This window comes from Anoplopoma fimbria, chromosome 17 (assembly GCF_027596085.1).
Source record: "Anoplopoma fimbria isolate UVic2021 breed Golden Eagle Sablefish chromosome 17, Afim_UVic_2022, whole genome shotgun sequence".
NCBI classification, from domain to species: domain Eukaryota; kingdom Metazoa; phylum Chordata; class Actinopteri; order Perciformes; family Anoplopomatidae; genus Anoplopoma; species Anoplopoma fimbria.
Window position 1 is genome coordinate 30219931 of NC_072465.1, and position 20000 is coordinate 30239930.

Genomic DNA, 20000 nt, shown 5'->3' on the forward strand with positions numbered 1-20000 from the left:
TACCGGTTCTTCTGTCCCGAGTCTGCAGGAATACCTTCATTTATTTATCCTCACTTGGTATTCAGGGATTTGTTATCCAATCAAACTATTTCTCAGTTTGCATTCTTTCTATATCTGTAACTCTCTGAGGAGCCTTTTGTCTGCAGAGACGACCTCCTCAGGTTGAAATAAAACAGAGACGCTGTTGCAAATCTGGACGAGAGTTGAGTTTAGTTCTGAGTGAAGCTGATGACAGAGAGAAGTCTGAGTTCTAATTCTCTCCGGTGTATCACATGTCGTAGGTTTGATGAACAAAGTACTTTATCAGGGTTTGATTAATGTTATAAAGCTGGTAACAATCTGACCTAAAGAACTGCTCAGAAGTCTTTTATTAATATATTACAGTATTATATAATAATAATATATGACATGTGTTACATTTAAAGCGGCCTGAATCAGCTTTACTTTCTGCAGCACATAAAATAATGGGTTGTTTGTTATTATCTTTATTACATTGTACTTTTAAATCTGTTGGAGCAGTGTTTCATGTTCCAGTGTTCATGTTGGGAGGAGAGTGAAACAAGAAACAGATGTGATTTAACCATCACTTTCTCGACTTCAAGTGACTCTTCATGGGAAAGTTTGATTTGAGAAAAGAGGTAGGAGTGGGAAAGCAGTGCAGAGGACCCAAGTCAGTCCTGTTGTTCTGGATCTGGTTCCCACCGGACGGCTGCATGAGGCCAAACACAAACACAGCTCTGCAGAATGAAACCGTGAGGACTGAACCAGCGACGTCTCCTTTAATCTGCAGCCAGCACAGGAAGTCTCACTTCTGTTACCGTCCACTCAGATGTCATGTGTCTGACTGTGGTAACAGCTGGAAACGCGTGATGTCTGTTACACTCAGATTAAACCTAAAACTAATAATGAGCTTTAATAAGGTTCAATATTAAAGTGATGAAGACATCAAGAACATCATCAGTGGAAAGTAACATTTACTCAAGTTCTGTTCTTAAAGGTTCTTTATACGACATTCAGATCATCAATATCTCATCAAAAACACAAGAGAGCAGAGCAACGCTGACGAGATAATCCAACGTCCAAACATCAAACAAACACAGGACACGAGGGGCAGGAACTTCAAAATAAAACAGGAAGTAACCTAAACAAAAACCATCGTGACACCTCAGAGCTTCTCCTCTCTTTGTTTACATAGCCGGCCTGTCGCGTGCCTTATAGTGCATGTGAGTGTGCCTTTTAGTGCATGTGAGTGCATGTGAGTGCATGCCTTTTAGTGCATGTGAGTGCATGTGAGTGCATGTTAGTGCATGTGAGTGCATGTTAGTGCATGTGAGCGTGCCTTTTAGTGCATGTGAGCGTGCCTTTTAGTGCATGTGAGTGCATGTTAGTGCATGTGAGTGTGCCCCACAAAAGCGAGGGTGGTTACAGCTGAATATTGCGTCGACACAGACAGCATCACCACCCTTTAAAAAGGGAAACACGGCTAGCTCTGTTAGCTCTGTTAGCTTTTGTTAGCACTGTTAGCTGAGAGCTGCTGCTTCACCGTCAGCATGTTGAGAGCCAGAGATCAGGCACCTTTAAGATGTGTCTCCTACATGTATCCCAGTGGGTTTGTGAGATCCATACACAGAAACGTCTTAATAACCAGTGTCTCTTTATGAATGTGTGGATTCTTGGTCTTTGCTCAGATGAGGACGATGAAGCGATCTGTTGGCTTTGGGTGGAGTCGTTGCCTGAAAACACTTCAGAGAAACTTGACATCCGTCTTGTTTGTGTTGTTTTTCTTGAAGTAATTGCGTTGCCCCCCCACTCAGTCTTAATCCCAACATTAAACATTCTGGGTCGTATTTCGTACTCTGTAAGGAAACACACACCGCTCTGCTGGATCTGTAGGAGGAAATGAAATGTTCAAATCTCTCTCCATCACTCCAGACTTCCTGCAGGGATTCCTGTCTGAGTCCCAAAGGTCCAGCAGGTGTTCAGCTCAGACACAGAGACTCAGACCGGCTTCATCACAGTCAGCATGCGGTTTACTGTGAGGGAAACACTGTCTAGCTCATCGCCATTAGATATCACTTATACGTGGCGACAGGGTTCTTGTGATGCGTCTCTGTGTGATCAGAGCTTTGAGGTCTTTCTCTATTGACTACAAACAAATAATGGAACTATGCTCACAATTCTGAAAAACAGCTTATTATGGAAATCAGACGCAGCTAAAGACTCCAGACGGATAAACTCTGAGAACAATTCTATTGTTTTCACTCAAATAGAAATTCTAAATCAAGCAGAACTGAAATCTGAAGCAACTTCAAAACTTTAAACCTGTTTCATCTCAGCTGGCAGAGCTCGGATACTGAGTAAAATGTTTAAAGATGAAGATAAAGTCTAAGTCGATTTAAATAACTCCCAGGTTAAGATTGTCTTTGTATATTTTGGTCTTTGTGTATTTTAAACGAAAAGAAAGTCTAATGTCTGAAACATGGACCAATCTTTCAGGATCATTGATCATCTATCAATAAACAACAGACAGAGAAACAAAGATGGACGAGATGAAACACCTGCAGACATGAGATTCAGAAACACAGAGAGACAAAGAGACAAAGAGACAAAGAGAAAAACAGACTAAGAGACAGAAACGTTTCCCTGCTGCTCAGAAACGAAGCCTGAGGCTGTTGGTTCGTTCTTCTTCATGAAACATTCAGCTGAAACATCTGGACTCTGCTGCTCAGAGACACTCTGTGATTAATGGTTGTATAATAGATTAATAACAAAGAGGTCAGTGGCTCATTATTAATACATGATGACAAACAGACACTGTGTTTATTAAAGGTTGTTGGTTTGTGATTAAGATCTGTTTAATAGTTGTTTGATGAGATATTAATGATCTGAATGTCATAAGGAGAACCTTTATTGGAGTAGATTGTGCTTTATTAGCTCAGTAACCATTCTCTGTTATTTAAAATATCTCCACAATATGTTTTTGTTATTGTTTTTGTTATTATATTGATTTATTAATGTAATAATGTATGTATTTTTGTCTTTGTTATGGATATATATTTTCATGCTGAGACAACATTCAAAGTCTTTGTTCTTTTCTTTGACCAGATGTGTTCGTTGTTTAAAACATGGTTTGAATGTTGAAATCAGCACTGGAGCATCAGTACTTTCTGTAGACCTGGATCTCACCCGTCCCCCCAGACCTGACCCCCCTCAGTCCCTCAGAGTCCGCTCAGCCGCCGCTCACATCCCGACACACTCAGAGAGCCGTGCTGCACTTGTTACCCCAGATCTCTATCGGTGCTACTTACCCGTGCGTCAGTGCTGTTATCTGGGCTGCTTGGTGACCCCCCACCCCCACCCCCCCCCCCCACACCCCTCCTCTCTGTGGAGTCACCCAGAGGGCCAGATCATAGCGAGCCAACATGTGGTTTGAGTTAGCATCAGAGAAACAAGTCCTCCGTACGTGGGGCGGTCTGCGTCGTCAGAGCTCAGCGGTCAGCTCGTGTAGTTTAGCATCCTGAGTGTGTGTGTGTGTGTGTGTGTGTGTGTGTGTGTGTGTGTGTGTGTGTGTGTGTGTGTGTGTGTGTGTGTGTGTGTGTGTGTGTGTGTGTGTGTGTGTGTGTGTGTGTGTGTGTGTGTGTGTGCCACTTTCTGTGTGAGGACGTTTCATATATTGTGTGTGTGTTTGTATTCCTACGGCAGGAAGTGAGGGTCAATTAAAGAGTCAGCACATTGTGTCTCCAGAGACTCGACCAACAAAAAGAACCTGCTGAACTTTTCTCGTTGACTCCAGTTAATCTGAATTCTCTCTCTCTCACACCGACAACCTATATCTGTACATTCAGAATAATACTGCAAGTAATACTGCAAGTAACACTGCTGGTAGCTCCCCCCGTCTCTCTTCAGTCAGGTGGACGTTTCGTCTTGGGTCACAGTTCATCGGCTCCTCAGGAGGCAGAAACGAGCTGGAACGTCGTCTGATTATCTGATGAACTTCCTGCTGCATCACAACCTCTGATGTGGTTTTTCCTCCTCGTTCCAGGTTCCAGTTTACTGACTCGCACTGAAGTCTCTCGTCTTTGTGACGGCTGCGATGACTAAAGCAGACTAAACATAATAACACTTGAGTGACTGTGATTGAGTCGTGAAAAGGAGCAACGAGAGGAACGATGAATATGATAAAGTCAATCATCGGGGATAACATCAGCGGTTAAAGGACACACAGCGTTAGTCAGCACTATGAGAGATGACTCAGCCGTCATAACAAACACATCCACACCAAAATGAAACTGACTTCTACACTTCTTTAAAGTGCAGTTTTTTATTTCTGAATGTCTTTGTTGTGTATTTTCACATGAAGTGCTTCACTTACATGTTTACAGAAATCTGACACACGTTCTCCATCATTTTATAAATGTTTACTCTTTGAATCTTTGGATTTGTAACTTTCTCTGCTTTCTGGTTGTGGTTTGAGTTGCCATCGACGACCATCTGTGATCATAACTATGGGGTCTTTTGGCTCTGAAGCTGGGTTGATGTGCAACATACTTTCTGAGGAGGTAAAGCGGTCTCACGTGATCCTGATCCGAGTCCTTTACCGTTTGGTTTAAAATACTTATTTTGATTAAGATGAATCCAAATACTGGAGGTCCTGGCTCAGAAATATTAAGTTTATTGACTTTTATTATATTATTGAATTAATATGAATGAGATTATCTGGAAGAAAATCCGTAAAAGAGAAGAGGTCTCACTCTGTTGGATTTGTTGGAACCACAGAAAACAGCCGCTCTCCCACGTATGAATGACACAATAAGAACGCCTTTCTTGCTTTATTCGTGTCATTTGTAGGACATGTAGTCTGTACGGACTTCAACGTAAAAGCATCATGAACAGGATGTGCTGTTAAGAAGTGATGTAGTATAAAATGAGAGAGAGAGCAGTTATGTTGGACAGGAGGAATGTGAGTTGGACGGGTCAAACAAACAGAACTAGAACCCGAGGAGGCTGGCGTCCAAAATGTTTTATTTTAAAATAAAAGTTTGTAACATGATGCTGTTCTGTTGTTTCTGGACTTTTTATGTAGTGAGGAGGCGGCAACCTCAGTTTCTTTAAAGTGAAGTCAGTGCTTCCTGTCTTAAAGCTGCATTCTCTCTGCTGTCCACCAGGGGGCGACTCCTCTGGTTGTATAGAAGTCTATGAGAAAATGACTCTACTTCTCTCTTGATTTATTCCCTCAGTAAACATTGTAAACATGAGTTTATGGTCTCAATCTCTAGTTTCAAGTCTTCTTCAATACAGCATGATGTTCATTTAGTAAATGATGCTCCATTTAGAGTCAAACAGACCATAAAGCAGGGGATGCTTTAGGGCGGGGCTACACACTGATTGACAGGTCCACACCAGAGACGTATACGGCGTCTCTACGTCACTCCTCCTCAGTCCATATATGGTCACTTCCTGTTCACTGGTTGCAGAAAAACAAGAAGGCGACGACCAAAACGCTGAACTCGAGGCCTCAAAACATCCACAAACCAACGAGTGACATCACAACGGCTACGTCCACTACTTATATACAGTCTGTGGTAACAACGTGGCTACATGACTCTTTAAAAGCCTAAAATGTTTAATAATTACATGTAGAAATGTCGTGCTATTTAAACGCCTCCCTGTGACTTCGGCTTGACGGAAACACTTTGTTCAGATTCTACTCACATTAAAGATCTTAAAGAAAACCCACATGATGACCTGGAGACTAAACACAGCAGAGTTGAGTAAAGACGTCTGTTAGCTGATACATACGCACATGTAACATATGTAATATTGATTGATCTTATTGGTTGTCTCCCTCCCCACAACACTTAATAAATACAGAGTAACTGATCAAATAGAGCTCTGTGTTGTGATTCCTGTAAGAAAAGTGATCCAGACTGAAGTGAACTTCTCCTCCCAGTGACTCATCAAACAGCCCACTGGTTACTGGCCGTTCCCACTGGGACCAGTCTGTTTGTTGGTCCGGCGGTATATTTATCAGCTCCCAGTGCAGATCAGTGGCTCTGATACCCTGAAGACTCCGAGTCCGAGGGACCGATACATGGACGGATTATTTATTTGTCGGGGTCAAAGGTCACAGCATGGCAGTGCGAGTTGGCATCGCCTGATGTTCCCAGAGACGGAGAGACCTGCGTCTTTATATACCAGACCTCCTGACATGTTTGATTTGGTGGACTTGATGCTCTGAGGGGGTGGAGTTAGTGCTCACAGTTTCATTCTGAGCTTCTGCAGAGGCTCACGTTTTAAAGTCTTATTTACTAATGCAATCATACAGTCTGGTTGAACTCTCTCCTGTACTTGTCTTTTTCCTCGTCAGCTGGAGAACGTCATTCAGAAGAGCAGGAAGCCGGCCCTGGCTAACATACCGCCACACGCCGTTCATAACCAAACGGCCGCCATGCTGGAGATCGGGACCAACCTGCTGACGCACACCGCCGAGCAGACCCGTAAACTCAACGTGGTGGAGGCCAAGGTGAACGAGGCGCCGCTCTGCTGACCTCGGTAACATCACAGCAGGTTTTAATGCTGACCTTCTCCCCACCAGGTCCTGAACCAAACCTCCAGAATGGAGATCCAGCTTCTGGAGAACTATCTGTCCACCAACAAGCTGGAGAAGGAGCTGCTGCTGCAGACCTCCGAGCTCAGCCGGCTACGAGACAAGAACAGGTAGGAGGCCCCGAACCAGTCCTTTGGCGTGTGAACACATGCAGGGCTCTGACTTTGGCTCCATTATTAGCTTTATTAAACACATTCAGTTTTATTTCTTGGTTTGTAGTTTCACAACATGTAATCGTTATGTTCAAATAGAAATGGAACATAACGCTTTCATAGCTTTCTTTACTCTGTTTTGGTTTCTAATATGAATTCCAGACTTCTGTTTGTGAGACTTCTGAAGTCTCACAAACACTCTGCATGTAGTTGGGGACAAACTCATTAATCTACACACACCCACACACACACACACACACACACACACACACACACACACACACACACACACACACACACACACACACACACACACTGCAGACCGCAGCCCTGTGGCGAGCAGTGACTCCCCATCAGTCACATGACAGCGGACCATGCGGCCTCGTTCATGTGCAGGTCAGCATGTTGAAGTGATCAGAAGCAGCAGATGGATCAGGTGTTTCAGCTCCTCGTGTAACCAAAGTCTCACCAGTGAACAGGAAGTGACCATATTTGGACTGAGGAGGAGTGACGTAGAGACGCCGTATCCGTCTCTGGTGTGGACCTGTCAATCAGTGTGTAGCCCCGCCGAGTCATTTTCTCATAGACTTCTATACCACCCCTGGTGGACAGGAGAGAGAATGCAGCTTTAACACAGGAAGCACTGACTTCACTTTAAAGAAGATGAGGATGTCTACTGGGTGAACATGGTGAACAGTCTACCTTGTCCCCTTGTAGAACAGAATGAGTGTAACATCAATAAAAAACCTATGAGCTTCCTCCTGCAGACGCTTATGAGATATTGTTTTCTATTTCTCTGATATTGGCCAGCAGCTCCGAGCGATTCTTTCACAGTTTAAACACAGATTGTGAGGTATTGTGGGAAACGTTAGAAGAAGACATGTTTCCCCCCCACCACCACCAGGCGTTGTGTTCTCTGCAGAGTGTTCTGTCAGAGAACCATATATCCATCTGAGTCTGCTGCCTCTCCCTCGTCAGCTCTCACTCCTCTGGCCGCTGTGTTGATCTAACCGCAGGCCGGACTCCATTTCCAGCGGCTGAGCTGCTGGTTCAGCTGCAGAGATAACGAGCACTGCAGTCCGCTGTGGCAGGAAGAGTGATGGCCGGCGTGTTAATCTTTACTTCACTGTTTTACTGCCGCTCTGACAGCGGGGAGGGACTCAGCAGCTACAACCTCTGGTCCGTTACACACAGATTTGTGTCAAACAGCCAGATGTTAATGAGACACATTCCAGGACGTGTTTTATGAAGACACAGTGATTAACTTCCCCTCAGCCTCCTCCACTCCTTCTTCATCTTCTTATTTCCTACATTTCCCAGAATGCCTTCATACAGTAACGTCTGTCTGTGCTTATATCACTTTTCATTTTAACCTGAATGATTGTAGAACATCAGGTGTTTCTGTTTACTGATGTTTGATTCTCTGTCATAATAAAGCTTGTGAGGGACTGCATGGTGCATTCAGGTGTACCTCGTAAACTCTGAGACACCAGCTGTTGTTATAGGGTTCCCTACTTTTGATTGTTTTACAGTTTGTTCCCAGTTTACTGAAGTTTTTTGTTATTACGTATAAAATACACTATTTCAATTTGACCATGTAGTGTTGTACATAAAAAAATATCATGCTTGATTCCATGTGGCTTCTCTTTTTAAAGAAGAATTTTAAAAGATAAATGTCAGCGCGTCAAACCAATAATCTGTTGATCTGAAAGAATCAAGACGTTCTTACGACGACACAGTCACTGCTGAAAAGAATATATTAAATCAAAAGTCTAATCAAATCATGGGTTTTGTAGAATCGTATCACCCATAATGCATTTCCTTCCTCAACAAACATCAGTAAAGTCTACTCATCCAGTTATCTGAAGTCTCAGCTGGCAGATACATGAAAGTATTAATCAAACAAAATGTAAAATCAGCTATAGCAGCAGCACAAAGACAGAACAGTGACTAAAAGCTATAAATACAAATAAATATAACAAAAAGCTATGTACAGAATCTCTGCATGAACTATAACAAATCATACGTGAGAGAACGAGAAAACACAGGAGATCCTCCAACAAGCAGCTTCATATTTTAATAGGCATGAACACGATCGTTCCCAAACCTTTATGTCGTCGCATAATCAAACTGATTTATATTGAATTATATTTGTAACAGTTTCTAAAGACACAGACAAGTTTCCTTTGTTGATTTTGGCATCAAAACATCGTATTTATTTGTTTGATTTATAGAATCATGAAAGCATCAAACTCTGCTGTAGCTTGTTAGGAAATGGTAAATGGACTGTACTTGTTTAGCGCTTTTCTAGTCTTCCGACCACTCAAAGCGCTTTTACATTACTAATCATTCACCCAATCACACCCATTCACACACTGATGACAGGAGCCACCATGCAAGGTGCCACCTGCCCATCAGAACTCTAACTAACATTCATACACACACATACACCGCAGGAACAGCCTGCGGGAGCAATTTGGGGTTAAGTGTCTTGCCCAAGGACACATTGACATGGACTGCCGGAGCCAGGGATCGAACCGCCGATCCTCTGATTGGGGGACAACCCTGCTCTCCACTGAGCCACAGCCGCCCAGCAAGGTAGTTCTCCAATCAGAGGGTCGGTGGTTCGATACCCGGCTTCGGCAGTCGATGTGTCCTTGGGCAAGACACTTAACCCCAAGTTGCTCCTGAAGGCCATCGGTGTGGACTGATGATGAATGTTAGTTAGAGTCTGATGGTGGCAGCTTGATGGTAGCCTGTCATCAGTGTGTGAATGGGTGAATGATATGTAACATACTACTGACTGTAAGTCGCTTTGGAGAAAAGCGTCTGCTAAATGAAATGTCTCCTATCATGTTGTTATCATCTGTCATACCAACACATATGCACACTGGCACCACGATGACTTTCAGAGTAGACGTAGATGTGCTTTAAGGTGTAAACAGCTCCGTCATGAGTCTCAAGTCTTTCTGTCTCCGTCCGTCCTTCAGCCGTCTGGAGAGCAAAGTTCAGAAGTTGGAGTCTCAGCAGAAAGGAGAGCTGGAGGACATGAAGGAGGAGAAGGACCGGCTGCAGGTACAGTCCTCAGCAGATGATTTATGTATTTAACTATATACCGTACAGTACACTGCAGGATTACTTCATGTGAATCCATTAGCATCTATAAGTCAAAGGTTTCAGTCTGACCTCATAGATGTAAACGGTCCTGAGCGAGTACGAAGATTTATTTTTCTGTTTCTACTCATTCAGTTATCTGAAGTCTCAGCTGGCAGATACATAAAGTATTAATCAAACAAAATGTAAAATCAGCCAAAAGCAATAAATACAAAGTCACGAGGTAAAGTTACATTTTCAAGGACTGATGAAAACAAAAGTACGTAATATTTTTTATATTTTTGACTAAATGTTTTGGTTCCAGTCCGTCGTCAGCACTCAGATGGCAGCAATCGAGTCTTTAGAGAAACAGCTGAGAGTCGCCAGCAGCAACAACACGGCTCTACAGAGACAACAAGCTCAGCTGATGGAGTCTGTACACACTCTCATCAACATGGTGGCTAGTACTACAGGTACACACTACAGGTACACACTCTCATCAACATGGTGGCTAGTACTACAGGTACACACTACAGGTACACACTCATCAACATGGTGGCTAGTACTACAGGTACACACTACAGGTACACACTACAGGTACACACTCTCATCAACATGGTGGCTAGTACTACAGGTACACACTACAGGTACACACTCATCAACATGGTGGCTAGTACTACAGGTACACACTACAGGTACACACTCATCAACATGGTGGCTAGTACTACAGGTACACAACATGGTGGCTACAGGTACACACACTACACACTCATTAACATGGTGTGTGTGTGTGTGTGTGTGTGTGTGTGTGTGTGTGTGTGTGTGTGTGTGTGTGTGTGTGTGTGTGTGTGTGTGTGTGTGTGTGTGTGTGTGTTCAGGGTCTCCTCTCAGGGACCAGATGTGGAGGGACTGTGCAGATGTCTACAAGGCGGGTCACTCCATCAGCGGTCTGTATAACATCTACCTCAGCAACAGGACTACACCTGTGCAGGTGTTCTGTGACATGGAGACGAGCGGTGGAGGCTGGACGGTGTTCCAACGCAGGATCAACGGCAGCGTGGACTTCCAGAGGAGCTGGAGAGAATACAAGATGGTGGGGAGAGACCAGAGTGATGATGAGTGGTGATGAAGATGATGATGGTGGTGATGATGATGGTGATGATGAAGAGGATGATGATGATGAAGATGATGATGATGATGAAGATGATGGTGATGATGAGATGATGATGATGATGGTGATGATGATGATGGTGATGAAGATGGTGATGGTGGTGATGATGATGATGATGATGATGAAGATGATGGTGATGATGAAGATGATGATGATGATGATGATGATGATGAGATGGTGATGATGATGGTGATGATGATGATGATGATGATGAAGATGAAGATGGTGATGATGATGATGATGATGATGATGATGATGGTGATGATGATGATGATGATGGTGATGAAGATGATGATGAAGATGGTGATGATGATGGTGAGATGATGATGATGATGATGATGATGATGAAGATGATGGTGATGATGATGATGATGATGATGATGATGATGATGATGATGATGATGATGATGATGATGATGATGATGATGATCTTCTCCTGCTTCAGGGCTTCGGCGATGTGTTCGGGGAACACTGGCTGGGGAACGAGGTGATGCACCTTCTGACCAGTGGGGGGCAGTACTCTCTGAGGGTGGAGCTGAGGGACTGGGAGGGAAACCCCGCCCACTCCCAGTACGACCGCTTCACCCTGACCAGTGAGACACAGCAGTACAGGTAACCCGTCACACACACACATACACACATACACACATACACACCGATACACCACTGAATGAGGCTCCTCTCCAGAGTCGGGGTTTACCTGCAGCAGGTGGACGTCACCTTGTCTCCTGTCACTCAGGTTGTACCTCAGAGGTTACAGTGGAACAGCAGGCAGGCAGAGCAGCCTGGCAACACACGGGACCGGATTCAGCACCAGAGACCAGGACCACGACAACTGTGACCACTGCAAATGTGCTCTGATGCTCACTGGAGGTAAAGTCTCTGCTCCTCTCAGAGCTGCATTCTCTCTAGTGTCCACCAGGGGGCGACTCCTCTGGTTGTATAGAAGTCTATGAGAAAATGACTCTACTTCTCTCTTGATTTATTCCCTCAGTAAACATTGTAAACATGAGTTTATGGTCTCAATCTCTAGTTTCAAGTCTTCTTCAATACAGCATGATGTTCATTTAGTAAATGATGCTCCATTTAGAGTCAAACAGACCATAAAGCAGGGGATGCTTTAGGGCGGGGCTACACACTGATTGACAGGTCGACACCAGAGACGTATACGGCGTCTCTACGTCACTCCTCCTCAGTCCATATATGGTCACTTCCTGTTCACTGGTTGCAAAAAAACAAGATGGCGACGGTCAAAAAGCCGAACTCAATGCTTCAAAACGTAACGACTATGTCCTTCTTATAACAGTCTATAGTTACACTATCCTCTCGTATATATGTACATAAATACATTTTACAATCAAATGAATGAATTAAAACCGTTTCTGTCTAAAGATAAACACATTTTATAGTAAATCTGAGTCACAAGTAAACCAGGGTGGTTCCACAATATTGATAATACTTGTTTAATAAAAGCTATAGAGTTCTGAACAGGAAGTCAGCATCACTGGTTCCCTCCTCAAACAGCCAATCAGATTCTTCCATTGGATTTTGGATTAATACAGAAAATGATCTCTGTGACAAACAAACATTTATGATACTTGCAGGTTTTGTCATTAAGTTAATCTTCACAAATGAAAACCACTTCCATGATGTTTAAAGTGTTAGTAGAAAGCTAACGTTAGGCTATAAAGGAACTCCCCCACGGTCACATGACTTCACGTCTCCCCCGCTAAGCTTCTGTCTCTCTCCATCAGGTTGGTGGTTTGACGCTTGTGGTTTCTCCAACCTGAACGGTATTTACTACTCCGTCGGCCACAACATCAGGAAGCTCAACGGCATCAAGTGGCACCACTTCAGAGGCCCCAGCTACTCCCTACGCTCCACCTCCATGATGGTACGACCCTATGACTTCTAACAACACCCCTACACCTCCATGATGGTACGACCCTCAGCCATAGGACCAGGTGACATCCTCTGGAGTGATCCAATGCTTCATGTGTTAAAGCTGCATTCTCTCTGCTGTCCAGCAGGGGGCGACTCCTCTGGTTGTATAGAAGTCTATGAGAAAATGACTCTACTTCTCTCTTGATTTATTCCCTCAGTAAACATTGTAAACATGAGTTTATGGTCTCAATCTCTAGTTTCAAGTCTTCTTCAATACAGCATGATGTTCATTTAGTAAATGATGCTCCATTTAGAGTCAAACAGACCATAAAGCAGGGGATGCTTTAGGGCGGGGCTACACACTGATTGACAGGTCCACACCAGAGACGTATACGGCGTCTCTACGTCACTCCTCCTCAGTCCATATATGGTCACTTCCTCTCCACTGGTGGCAAAAAAACAAACAAGATGAAGACAGCGAAATCACCGAACTCTTCATGATGACTACGTCCACTTCTTAGAAACAGTCCATGACAGCACCCTCCAGTATCATGATGGTTCGACCCAGCAGCAACCCAATAAACCTTCCTGATGATGCGAGATCCCCCCACTACCCCCACCTCCATTCTGATTGGTCGTTCTTCTTCGGTGCGTGGCCTGATATGGAGCAGTTAAAGGAGGCAGAAGAACCAGATTGTTTCACAGATTATTTGACAGTTTGATCAAATATGACAAACGTTATTTTTTGAAGCTTTAATCAACCTTGTTACCAAGTGGAAGGTAAAAGCGTTGTGAGAGTCTCTCTGAGGATGGATGTGAGGACAAACAGATGTTTTCTTCTGGAGAACCTGAACCATGATCCTCGTTTACGGACTTAAGCTCCACCGACTGTTTACTGCTCATGAAACAAACTTATACATAATGAATATAAACTGATGAACGATTGAAGGATGAGCTACTATGAGACATTATGATCTAATTATTGATCAGAAGACTGACTTTGTTTTGATGGATCAGTATGCATATCTTTTTTTACTGGATTGATACAGAGACATCTCTGTATTTCTGAACATTGAAGGAAGGAAATATTTAACAAAGAAAGAAAAAATGGACACACTAAATAATCATAATGGAGTTTCATTTGGGTGTTTTATGTTGGATAAAAAGTCTGAATAATGAGCAAAGAAAGAAAAGAAGAATGAATCTTTGTGTGAGTCCAGATTCTGAAGAAGAGAAATGTTGCTTTAATTATCTTTCCAGCCAAAAACCTGATTACTTCCTTGTTTTTCAGGCAGATTTTATTTTGTTCTTTTATCATCTGAACTGTGTTTTTCACTGTCAAACACACTCATTACATTACATTACATTACATTACATTACAGTCATTTAGCAGACTCATGTGACTCTCCTGGTATTTAATGTAGACACACACACCTGTTACATCCCAAGATGAATATCAGCTGACAACAAAAAGTACATTATTGCTGATATTTGTTTATCAGTTAAGTTTATGTTAAAACTGGACACTTAAAGAAGTGACAGTCAGTCAGCCTCCGATTGGAAATGTTGTGTTTTCTTCTGGTGGAATCAGGAGAAAAGCAGCGATATTTACTGTCTGATGAAGTTCAACATCCATAAATAAGTTCAGCTCGATTGATTTTAATGTTAAAGTTTCCATCCAGTATTCTTCTTCCTCTAGTGTCGGTGACGACAGCAGCAGGTTTCCTCTTCATCCTTCATGTTGTTGAAAGGACAGTTTATGATGTAAACACAATAAATACATATATTCTACATTACAGCTTAATGTTAGCATCAGCATGCTAACACGCTCACAGTGACAGTGCTAACATGCTTTAGAAGGTGTAACGGTCAACATCTCACTTCTGACTTTTTGCTAATGTTTGTTAATTAGACTTAAACACAAAGTGCAGCTGAGGCTGATGGGAAGTATTGGACACATTTAAATGTTGACCTGATGAAAGGATCCTCCTGAGAGGGACATCGTCTAACAGTCGTCCAGACATTTCACTCAAAACCTCGACGTCAAACCTGCAGGAAGAGTCAGAGGAGTCAGTGGGGTTCATCCTCTGAGGAACATGAACGTCTGCACAAAGATTCATGACAATCCATCTCACAGATGAGATATTTTAGTGTTGACCGACATCAGTAATAATATAAGCACAGAAAACCTGCCTACATTCAGTCTGAGTGAATGAATAGTAGATTTTCTTATGGAGCTCCATATTGAATATAGACACAATTCACCTAAAAACAAAACGTCGAGTCATCTCTAATCTGCAGATGAAAGAAGCTGACATTCTGCTGATACGAGGTTTTCATGCGATAATAGTGATTAATATTTATCCTGCAGCATTCTGAGTTCTAAATAAATTCTGTTTGTGTGTGGAGCCGATTAAATGTTGTCTCTAAATAAAGAAGTTTATGCTTCAGCTGATTAAAATGCACTTTATGGAACAGAAGGTGAAGTTCAGGACGGATGGAGTTTCATCTTTGCTCTTGTTGTTTGTTTCTTCTGTGTTTCAATGGTTTAAGGTTTTTATTTACTGAGTATCTGTAGCAAAGCTTATCCATTCATCTGTAAACAGTCTGCAGTATTTTGTATAATAAAATATGATAACAAAACCGGTCTGAGTGAGAACAAAATATTCATTTCATGAATGTTCACTAACGGCATTTTGTGTTTTGTTTTTTTATTATCTATCAAATATTTGCACAAGAGGATTCATCCGTTTTACCACATTTATTGGAAGTAAATGAGTTATTTTTTAGATATATTAACATAATCTAGAATCAGTTTGATTTAAAAAAAATCAAGTATATTGGTGAAGAAACTCTTTGGATTGTTAAGGTGTTTAAAGCAGTTATAAAAACTAAAAACCAGACAGAGATAGAGAGAAAGAGACTATTCCAATAAATAATATTAAAATAAATACAAATACAAATAAAATAATAATAAAAAATAATAATAATGAATAATGCTAATAAATAAAATAATAATAATAAATAATGCTAATAAATAAGAGTAGCGCCTCGGTGAGGTGAGCGTCGCTCTGCCTCCCTCTGGTCGTTGGACTCTGTTACTACAACAGGAGAACGTGTTAGTAAATCAGTACTTTCACTTTAGTACTTAAGTACAATTCTCAGGTACTTCTTCTGTACTTGAGTATTTCCATTCTATGCTGCTTTATACTTCTACTCTAAGATAAGATAAGATAAGATAAGATAAGATAAGATAAGATAATCCTTTATTAGTCCCACATTTACAGGATGACAGCAGCAGAGAGGACAGTGCAAACAAGACGCATAATAAAAACAAAATCAAAATAAGTATTATAAATAAGCAAATGAGCAATAAACAAATATTGAAGACATCCAAACTATGAAGGAACACATATGGAATTATGTGTTAAACAAACAAATGCTGAACAAAGCAGAATATGATTTATATTTTAGATTATTATAAGCAGTGGAAGGAGAAGGTGTGAACACACGTTTGACTGGTTCTGTAACTCATTAAATACATTATTGTGGATTTTCATTTGTTAACATAAAGGCTTCTTTATTAATTATATTAATTTATTATTTAGTTTTAAAGTAATTAAAACCAGCTCATATTGATCGTGGTGTTAGACTCAATATTAATCTATATTAATCTATATTAATATTACTGTATATTAATATTAATCTATATTAATATTAATATACAGTAACTTGCGCTTCTGAGGTTTCCGTGACGTCACTTCCCTGACTTCGCGTTTGTCCCTCGCTGGCTGCCGTACAGAGCGTTAGGTTTGTCCCTCGCTGGCTGCCGTACAGAGCGTCTTGTGCTGAGCTGCGTGTGAAGGTCGACATCGAACCTGTGAGTGTTCTCCGCGTGAGCCTGTCCGCTTTCATGTGTTTATTACCTGATCTGAACGAGCTGACTAGCTGAACGAGCTAACTAGCTGAATGCTAATGGAGGCTAAGCTCTTCATTTGTTACATTCTGACAGAGTCTCAATGTGACGACAGGAAGCTAGCTACTGACTCTGACCCTGACTATGCTACATGTTAGCACTGCTACATGTTAGCACTGCTACACCTGTTAGCACTGCCCTGACTCTGTTCTGTTGATATGAGTTAACACACAGCTAGCACACAGTTAACAGACAGCTAACAGACAGCTAGCACACAGTTAGCACACACAGCTAACAGACAGCTATCACACAGCTAACAGACAGCTATCACACAGCTAACAGACAGCTAGCACACACAGCTAACAGACAGCTAGCACACACAGCTAACAGACAGCTAGCACACAGCTAACAGACAGCTAGCACACACAGCTAACAGACAGCTAGCACACAGCTAACAGACAGCTAACACACAGCTAGCACACAGTTAACACACAGCTAACACACAGCTAACACACAGCTAGCACACAGTTAACACACAGCTAACACACAGTTAACAGACAGCTAACAGACAGCTAACACACAGCTAGCACACAGCTAACAGACAGCTAGCACACAGTTAACACACAGCTAACACACAGTTAACACACAGTTAACACACAGCTAGCACACAGTTAACAGACAGCTAGCACACAGTTAACACACAGTTAACACAGCAGACAGCTAGCACACAGCTAGCAGACAGCTAGCACACAGCTAACACACAGTTAACACACAGCTAGCAGACAGCTAGCACACAGCTAACACACAGTTAACACACAGCTAGCACACAGCTAACAGACAGCTAGCACACAGTTAACACACAGCTAACACACAGCTAGCACACAGCTAACAGACAGCTGATGAGGGAGGACCATGGTGTCTGAACACAGAGGGTTCAGGACTCGGTCCCTGAGGTCCCGGGTCTCTGAGACGTTGTGTTGTCACCTCGTCAGTCACACGGTCCTCCTCCTGTCTGACCTTTAGGGCCGCAGCCTGACCTCTGTGTCCTGTTTTAACATTCCAATACATATCCGCTTTAAACGCTGAAACCTGTCTGTCGTGTGTTGGGTTGAGTTGATTGAAAGTTTACCGTCTCACTGTTCTAACTGATCATTTTAATGATGACCTTCAGCTCTGTCTTTACCACAGTCGGACAGAGGACGCTAAGGTTCTGGTTCGGACTAGCTTGCTCTCAACACATTCTCTCCTGTTGGACTCTTGAAGCAGTCAGAAGGATTTTCTCTGGCTGTCCTTGAGTGTCTCTGAGCGTCTCTTCAGACATGAATCTGATTCTTTGGTTTGATGGAGGCTTCAGTCGTTTCTGCAGACAGAAGGAGACGTTTTAGATTTTCACGTCAAACTCCTGCAGGTTAAACTGGACTAACTCTGACCGTCTAACAGACCCTCTTTGAAATGACTTGAAGAAACTCACCAGCCTTTTTCCACTCAAAAATAATTTCCTCTGTTTAGATTAGATTCAACTTTATTGACTTTAAATACACAGACGACAGCAGTTCAGCATCTAACCAGAAGTGTAAACGCAGTAAAGTGCAGAGTACAAACATCTAGTGGTATTTATACATATAATACTAATAATAATACTAAACATTAGGGGTAGATATGAATGCTCCATATGTACACAGTTTGAGAAGTATTAATAGTATGACAGTGTCTAATGAATATGCTAATACAGTATGAACTGTAGCAGGTCAAGTATTTTACTTGTATATTTATACATAAAAGTGCAGAGTGTAAGTACAAGTTATGTGAATACTAGACATAATGTAGAGACAGACATCGGGACATTTTTAGAATAAAGTAAAACTTAGATATTGATATCATAAATCCAGTATTGGTCGATCTGAAGTGTTTGAACTAGAACTCGTCCCTCTCAACTCTTCACTTCTCCGTTTATTTGAAGAGCGACTGAGTCAGTTTGTTCCACACAGAAAACCCAGAGAACCTTCTTCCAGTCTGACTTTGTCTTTCTCAGCAGAGGACAGTTTGTGTCGGGTGCAGTCTGCATATTGTCTCCAGAGATCGCTCAATAAATGGAGCTTCATTTCTCTGTTTTTCCCTGCAGGTGATCATCATGTCTCTGCCAAAGCCGATGATGAGGGGGATGCTGGGGAAGCGTCTGAGGTTTCACCTGCCCATCGCCTTCGCCGTGTCTCTGCTGTCTGCAGTGGCTTTGAAGGTGAGAGACGGAGACGCAGCTGATGAGATTTAACAGCGACACCTGATTCAGACTTTATTTATGTGAGAATCAAGATTCTGAATCGATTCACAGCATCCAGAAATTCATATTTAGAAAAAAATCCTACTAAATAAACTACATATCGCATTAAAATATGAAAATAATATATTGTGAAAGCAGAAAGCGGCACTTCTACCACCTCACACACTGAATGCACCACATGATGGAGTCACAGGACGTGACTTTCATTGACTCAACATGAATCATAACGTCAAAGATGATGATGTCAGAGACACCGAGTCCCGACAGAAAGCGTTTCATCAGGTAAACAAACCTTGATGAGAGTAGAACCTGATGTCTGCTGACGTTTGGACTTTTAAAACCGGAAACGCATGTTAAATATTGTGATATTTACTGTAAATTATCTTGAATATAAGATAAGATGATCTTTATTAGTCCCACAGCAGGTCAACAGCAGGTCAACAGCAAGGAAACATTGGTGCCGTCTCCCTCCAGCCAGCTGCCTTTTTATTCAGGTTGTTATGAATGAAGAGGAATCGTAAAGATAACTCCTCGTTAAACTTCATGACTCAGCTGTTCATTATGTGCTGCTTTAAAAGAGCGACATGAATAAATAGAAACACGATGTCATGGACATAACGTGTGTGATCTTCTGAAGAACTCCATAAAAAAAAAAAATATATATATATATCTCTCTATCTCTATCTCTTGATCTCAGCAGACGTTCAGAATAAAACAGAATCTAATGAAATCTAGTTGAGTTGGTATTTCAGGCCAGAATATGAAGCTTACTTTTAACATTCCCTCTTTAGACAATCGTCTCTCTTTTTGAATGTTTTGATATAAATTGTGACCCAAAGCGTTTTGTTCTCGTTCCCCCTCAGTACACGGTGACGGAGCCGAGGAAACAGGCCTACGCC

The 20000-nt window shown here is 42.1% G+C and overlaps 2 protein-coding genes across 2 annotated transcripts in view; both read left to right on the forward strand.

Moving 5' to 3' along the window:
- angpt4 (angiopoietin 4) overlaps positions 1-12938 on the forward strand; it is a 28445-nt gene extending 15507 nt beyond the window's left edge. The window contains exons 2-9 of the mRNA XM_054617152.1: positions 6368-6523; positions 6596-6717; positions 9750-9834; positions 10178-10325; positions 10731-10945; positions 11469-11635; positions 11763-11896; positions 12778-12938. Coding sequence (XP_054473127.1) covers positions 6368-6523; positions 6596-6717; positions 9750-9834; positions 10178-10325; positions 10731-10945; positions 11469-11635; positions 11763-11896; positions 12778-12938 — 1188 coding nt within the window. The remainder of the gene's footprint in view (positions 1-6367; positions 6524-6595; positions 6718-9749; positions 9835-10177; positions 10326-10730; positions 10946-11468; positions 11636-11762; positions 11897-12777) is intronic.
- Positions 12939-16682: 3744 nt separating this feature from the next.
- Positions 16683-20000, forward strand: part of LOC129106031 (cytochrome c oxidase subunit 6C-1) — a 4010-nt gene continuing 692 nt past the window's right edge. The window contains exons 1-3 of the mRNA XM_054617333.1: positions 16683-16787; positions 18946-19059; positions 19965-20000. The exon at positions 19965-20000 is cut by the window's right edge and continues 97 nt beyond it. Coding sequence (XP_054473308.1) covers positions 18955-19059; positions 19965-20000 — 141 coding nt within the window. The 5' untranslated portion in view covers positions 16683-16787; positions 18946-18954. The remainder of the gene's footprint in view (positions 16788-18945; positions 19060-19964) is intronic.